General features: G+C 33.2%; 1 protein-coding gene across 1 annotated transcript; it reads left to right on the plus strand.

Annotated features, from left to right (window-relative positions):
* The first annotated feature begins 3976 nt into the window (after positions 1–3976).
* LOC120194961 (cyclin-dependent protein kinase inhibitor SMR9-like) lies at positions 3977–4903 on the plus strand. Its single transcript, XM_039197116.1, has one exon. The coding sequence runs from the start codon at positions 4189–4191 to the stop codon at positions 4591–4593; it is 405 nt and encodes a 134-aa protein (XP_039053047.1). The 5' UTR covers positions 3977–4188; the 3' UTR covers positions 4594–4903.
* The last annotated feature ends 2569 nt before the right edge of the window (positions 4904–7472 follow it).

Below are 7472 nucleotides of genomic sequence, written 5' to 3' on the forward strand. Positions count from 1 at the left end.
CGACAGGCCACCGGAGATCGAGATTACTCTCCAGAGCCCAGAATAACATATGTTGCATATGCATTTTAGGCATACCTAAGAGCATGACATCCATAACATCACATATATGCATATCTTTGCAGGTTTTACCCAGAGCCAATTTCAACTTCACAACGAAGGATATTGGACTCCAGGCAACGTAAGTTCAACTTCACGACGAAGGGACCGCTGGTTGTCAACGAACATTTCTCAATTTCAGAGCCAATTTCAACTTCACAACGAAGGATATTGGACTCCAGGCAACGTAAGTTCAACTTCACGACGAAGGGACCGCTGGTTGTCAACGAACATTTCTCAATTTCAGAGCCAATTTCAACTTCACAACGAAGGATATTGGACTCCAGGCAACGTAAGTTCAACTTCACGACGAAGGGACCGTTGGTTGTCAACGAACATTTCTCAATTTCAGAGCCAATTTCAACTTCACAACGAAGGATATTGGACTCTAGACAACGCAAGTTCAACTTCACGACGAAGGGACCGCTGGTTGTCAACAAACATTTCCCAATTTCAGAGCCAATTTCAACTTCACAACGAAGGATATTGGACTCGAAACAACACAATTTGCTCAAGAGTAGATTTCAACTCCACGACGGAGGATATCTAACTCGAAGCCAAACTTCACAACGAAGGACTCATACTCAGAATCTTCCAGTTTTGACTCAACCTCACGACGAGGGAGTCATTTCATGATCGAATTTCAACTCTATGACAAAGGATAGTTGATGTAGACGAAATTTGTGTCTTTTAATCTTTGCTCTATTTTTCATTACACGATAATGAGCAAAGAGGGGCAACTGAAGACACTTAAATTCGTCCCTCATAATACATACATATAATATTATATTATGTTATAAGTTATAATATATATATAGTTTATTTACATTTTTTTTTCTCTTCTCTCCTTTTACAGGCCCAACAGTAATGACCCAAGTGACCCACTGGAGTTAGGGTTCCCAGAACCCTAGCAGTTTCCCCATCCAGCGCCGCATCACCAAGATTCCAGGGCTATCACGTCGCTCCAAGACCCCCATCACCGCACGTCTCGCCTCCAAACGACCGGAACTCTCGGCCACGCAAAGAAACAAGCAACAACAACCAACATCAGTGTTTTACTCTAATTTAAACTCTAAAAATAGCCATTTTTGGGCTATAAATATCATGTAAAGCACACAAGTTTGGGAGGACGAAAAATACACAAAAAAATATACTAGGCACGAGCACACAAAGAGAGATCGTGAGAGTCACAAAACTCAGAAGGTTGTAAAATCATTCGAAGCATTTTTCTTGAAAAGAAATAAAGGGTATTTTTCTTGGTCTTTTACCTTTGTTTTTGATTCGGTTCCCTTGCACTGCTTGCATGTTGTTGTTGTTGAGTCTCCTTTGAACCATCAAGAGAAACCTTTTGGCCGATGAACTCTTAGGGGAAGGATCGAGACTTTGATCTCAGTTCTACCCTCCCCCGAGGCCTATTTCGAAAAACCAGTTTAAGATTTGGGTTGAAGGCAAGGAGAGCTTTCGAAAAAAGCTTACCTTTTCGTGTTTGGCCGCCGATGAACGACGGCCGCCGCGGATCAGCGGCGGTGGCAAGGCAGCTTGAGGCGGCGCAGGGCCGTTTTCTGGAAATGAATGGTGGTATTCATCAGTTGGATGAACAAAAGAGAGTCTGAGTGAGGGAGGGGAGCCTTCGACGAGAGAAGAGAGAAATGAAATTTCAAAAAAAAAATATTTGAGTCATATAGTTAGCCCAGCGGACCAAACTGGCCCGACCCGTGCTTATATCAGATCCGCGTGTTTTGCTAAAAGGGGTAAACTTCGTTTTGGCTCCCTCTGTTTTGAAAAACATTCAATTTGGTCCCCAAATCGGTTGGGTAAACTTCATTTTGGTTCCCTCTGTTTTAAAAAAACATTTAATTTGGTCCCCAAATCGGTTTAATTCCCTTGGTTATATTCTGATTCTGCCATCTAACTTTATTTTGTTTCATTTTACCCTTTATACTTATATATTTTATTATATCTCGTATTTACTCTTTTATACATAGATATTTGGATTTTTATTTATTTACACTATAATATATTATATTCCTATTAGTTTATATATATACATTACTTATTTTTCTTTTATTACATGCTATTTATTATATATATATTACTCATATTTGCTTTTTTTATTTTCTTTGTTTTTATATTTTTTATGGATGTATATTTTATTTACCTATCTATTTATATTTTATATTTTTTTATATTAATACTTTTTGTTGTGTTTTACAAATTATTATATATGTATATATTATTTTTAATTTAACTATTACTATTATATTCTTTTTACTAAGTTATATATATATATATATATATATATATATATATATATTTACGTTATTATTATTATATACGTATACTTTTTTTTCTTCATTGATTATTATACGTATATTATTTTAATTTAACTATTACTATTATCTTCTTTTTACTAATTTATATATATATATATTTACGTTATTATTATTATACGTACTCTTTTTTCTTCATTGATTATTTTTGCTTAATGTTATATTTTAATATATATGTATATATATATATCTATGTATATACTTGTAATAGTTTATTTATATATCTATTATATTATGTGTACATTTCAAACGTTTTATTCGATTACCTTTTTCTTTACTTTGTTTTTATTTCTTTGATGATCATCTTTTTATTCATTGTATTTATTTATTCGTTGGTTGTATGTAGATTATTAATGTTTCATTTATTTATTTTACTCTGCTTATTAACCCTTTTTTTCACTATTTTTATCTTCATTCTTGTTTCCTTTATTTTTTATTTTTTTTTATTTTCGTTCTTTAACGTCTGTATTGTTAAGGGAATTTCAATCAATCAAGGGTAAGTAGTTCAGATCGATGTTTTACCTTTTAATTTAACTTTCAATTCTCTTAATTAAAGACAACTGGAAATTACATAGTACCGAAAGGGCAGTTCAAGGGTGCTAATCCTTCCTTGGCTGTAATCGACTCCCGAGCCCGACATATTTCCGGTAAGACGCAGATCAGGTAAGAAATAGGGTATCCGATCAACCCATTTATTTTTAAATAAATGATCGGTGGCGACTCTAACCCAATTCATTCAAGTCGAAGCCCAATTCCGGGGCCCAACCGAAAGACGGTTACGACAGCTTGTACCATTTTTTTCATTTTGTTAGGCAGAACTTGTTGCCATTCTTTCCATTATTAGCAAAAACACTAAAAGTTTATTGATAAATTTAGCTCTCAATGTCTACTTCTTTTGTTATTTTGACCATTATTTGTTTTTAATTAAATTTGACTATCAACATTCTAAAAATAAATGAAGTGTTATTTTGAATAAAAATATTAATTGTTGATGACTTGATGTTTTATATCGTAATCTATGTATATTTCACATAATTTTTTATAATTTTAAATTATTTATTAGTATGACATTTAGTATAAATAATATTATATTAACATGAAGAACTGTGGAATACTACAATAATTAGACTTTAAATCATTTAAAAAATTAATATTTTAATCAATATTTTTATTAAAAATTTAGTATAACTTTTTTTAAAAAAATTGAGGATTAAATTTATTATTATTCCAAAAAGCATCTCTCCCTATTTCCCTTTTCCAAATGGGTAATGCTTAGGGCAGCGGTCACCCCTGCCCAACATTTTCCCACTCAAATATTAACACCCAACAATTGTAAGTTTGTGAAAGATATCCCCAGAGTTTCATGTTCCATAACTTTGTCTTGTCTCTTGTAATTTGATTTTCGTTTGTGTTTAACAACAAAACCCTCTTCCCCTTCATTTTCTTCAATCTGATGCTTGGTTTTCTCGCCTTCAAATGATCCATTTTTGGCCTGTGATTTCTTTTAGTATATTTACTCATCTTTTCAGTCGAATTTAGTAGAGCTTAGCTTTAAAGTACTCACCAGGTTTAACCGTTTAACAAGTACTGGGATGACAGTTTCTTCTCTCCAATGAATCTCGTACCCTGCAAAATTGTTTGTTAAAGGCCTTCAACTTGTTCTCTCTTTCTCCCAAGTTTAGTATTCCTTTTCCCTTGTACTTCAACTACACCTCTTTAACTGTTCATCCACTACAACTTTTCTTTTTTATTCTCTCTTTCAATGGCACCCACCGGCAGAAGAGCCAGAAGAACATTGAGAAAAACGATCAAGCCACGAAGAAGTCATTACCGAAGGAAGCTTGCCAAGCCCACTATTCAAAAGACATCAGTGCTGTTGGAGGATTTGGTTTCCAATTCTTCCACCATAAGTTCAGATAATCTTTCCAAGATGGAGGGATTCAATATCCAAGGAGTTGATGATCATATCTCTACCACTACTATAAATCCTTGCTCAACGCCGAAAGCTCCGAGGTTTCGGATACCGGAGGTGGATACATGCCCTCTGGCACCCAAGAAACAAAGGGTTCTCTCCAATTGCTCATTGCAAAGAACACCTATTGCTTTCTTTGCTCCTCCGGATTTAGAGCTCTTCTTCTTCTTTGCACATAGGGATATCTCAGTCTGATGCCACAAACATAAACACCCTTTCAATAGTTTTAAGATTAGGTGTTTCTTCAGTTTGATTTCACTGAGTACAGTTTAAGAGCTTCTTCTACGAGTGTTTTAGGAAGAGGAAGGAGGAAAAGTTGGTAGCTATTTTGCTTAGTTTTTTGGGGCAAATTTTGTTGGGTTCTCAAGTTTGTAGGGTATGCTAATCACTAAATTTAGCTTGGGCTCCATCTCCAACTAAGTTTAGCTTTAATTCCTTCTTTTTTTTATATATTTTTCAAATGTATGCTGACTTTTGGAAGTGTGCAATATTGTAACAGTGTGGGTGTAATTTGAAGGTTTTTCAGTGTGATTTTTGTTTGTTTAAGTCAACTTTAGAAAGTGAAAGAATTGATACGTGTTCCTCCATTGTGCAAATCCTTGATGAAGTTCGTCAAGTTTTACCTATTTCTTATTTTGCCAAAATGGGATTATTATGACTACAAGACAGCAACTTTTGAGGGTCTGAGTTTCCTCCTACATGGCTAAGAGAATCCAATGAACAGACTCGTGCGGGTTTTTATCATTTATCAAAGTGGAGAATCCAATGAACTTTCTTAATTGGGCACTCTATCATCATCTTTCACAACTTCCCCCTCTCAATTCTCTATTTCTATCATTCTTCTTCCATTGCATGCCCTATAATGTATTTCTTTTGGCTTCTTTAACTGCTCAAAAAATATTATTATAGAATCATAATAAAATTATAATGATAAATAATTGTGTTTCCTTTTAAATTCATTAAGTGACTTCCGTGATAAAAGAAAATATTATTTGAGTTCAAGCAATTACATCTGCTGATAAGGGATATCAATGACTAAGAAATATTATATACATAATTTTATAATCACATCAGACTATTAATTTTTTTTTTCTTTTTATGCATAATGGTGATCTTTATTGACCGAAATGATATACATTCATTTAATTTCTATAATAATGTGATACATATACTTTTAATTGTGTCTAATGTGATGATACGTATACTTTGTTAAAACATAGGCTTAATTGAAAAACAAGTACTCAAATTATTCCTCTTGTATACTTGCCTAAAATTTTTGTTTCATCAAAGTAAGTGCCTAAAGTACTCATGTCAAAATACATATCACATTAAGTAATTTAAATATATAAATATTATGTTAAATATTTTATCAAACTACAAATGTAAAATGTAACCTAATTTTTTTAAGATAACATGTATTAGTAGCATAGTAATGACATTTGATTCTTGTTATTGTTGTTGTGGGTGCAACTTGCGAGAGCAGTCAGTATCGAAGTCACAACCAAATTTAACCTTTATGGACAAAGTGATATGTTTCACCACGGGCCTAGAGATGATGTGTACATGTATTTATAAAAATGCAGTTAGGAGTACAACTATCACTGCCTTGATGTATGATTAGATGACTGAAAAAAAAAGAGAAAACTAGTGGCCGATGCTTTTCATTTCAATGCCCCTCTTTGTCTCAACTTTTAGAAATGAATAATTGTAGGGGGGATGGCATACTTGCATTCAATATTGCTGCATGTCCCTCTGCTTAGTTTCAATGATGAGGTCCCCTTTCCCTCGGAGAAATCCACCTTTTTCACGCTGCATGTTATGATCCCTTGTTGTTTTATTAAATATTTTGAGTAGATTACAATATAATATTTATTCAGAATTTGTTAATCATTAATTACACTCGTAGATCTCAAAGAGAATCTATAACCTCTAAAATAATCTTTCCTTTTATTATTAGGCCCATTTAATGAGTTTTTATTGTTTGTTGTTTCTCTCATATATATTTATTCCATTCTCACTTAACTCTAAAATTGAACAGTCGCCCATTATTAAAATAAAATAATGTTTTTGGGATAGTTCGTGCGAATAATTAATGAGGGAGAATATGGAGCCTCGGAATGAGGAATTTTTCAAGATAATTAACTAATAGTTAAGTTCAGTGCATATGGATTGGTGTCTTTTCTTGTGAAGTTTAATTTCAATTTCCAGTGAAGAGTTTATGTTAATTATATAAAGCTCGCACAGGCTTTTACCTTGATTGTTGAAGTCAGTTTTGTTTAATGTTATCAGCTTTGCCTAACCTTTTTCTAGAATCCGAGGTTGCTCACTCCTTTCACAAATAGATAGTAAATTAGTAGCAGTAACTTTCTTTTAACTCTAAAGTTATCACCGAAGGTAACTTTTTAATCAACGTACGTACCATTGTTTTTTTAGAAACAAGAAATTCGTTGTGTTGCAAGCTAATTCCATATTACTCTCCTTTGCATGGTGGAAACCAAGTGTGTTTCTTAACCCTTCCATCTTCCCCTTTTTCTATTAGAAATAGTATAAAAAATTACTGAATGATAAATAACAAAAAGCACAGAAACGGCTCTTCACAATGAACAAAATCAAAAGGGCTTTATGTTTAAAGGATCACTAATTGTCATTTATATAGAAGGCTACCTTTAAGTATCAGCTGCTTTAGTTTTTCGTTTTAAAGTTCATATTTAAGGAATGATTATCTCTTTAGTAGTAATATTTTATTCAATGTTCAAACATAATTATTTTTATTTAAAAGTGTAATGTATCTTCCGACTATATTTAATACTTGTTGATTACATGTTGGTGTAGTTAAAGCTGCAAGAACACTGGACAGTTGCCTTTATCATTAATATTTTTTTGGATTGACGGAGAAAAATGTAATCTCTCATGACAGTAGTGAGAATAAGTATGAATCCATGTGTTGCCATGCAAATGCAACTGTCATTTTCCAGAAAAGAAAGATCAATGCTACCTAGGGATGGCAACTCAACCCGAATCCGACGGGTTCCGACCCGATCCGACCCGATCGGGTCAGATTTTTTTAAAAAAAA

The sequence above is a fragment of the Hibiscus syriacus genome, unplaced genomic scaffold, assembly GCF_006381635.1.
Source record: "Hibiscus syriacus cultivar Baekdansim isolate YM2019G1 unplaced genomic scaffold, ASM638163v2 tig00004502_pilon, whole genome shotgun sequence".
NCBI classification, from domain to species: domain Eukaryota; kingdom Viridiplantae; phylum Streptophyta; class Magnoliopsida; order Malvales; family Malvaceae; genus Hibiscus; species Hibiscus syriacus.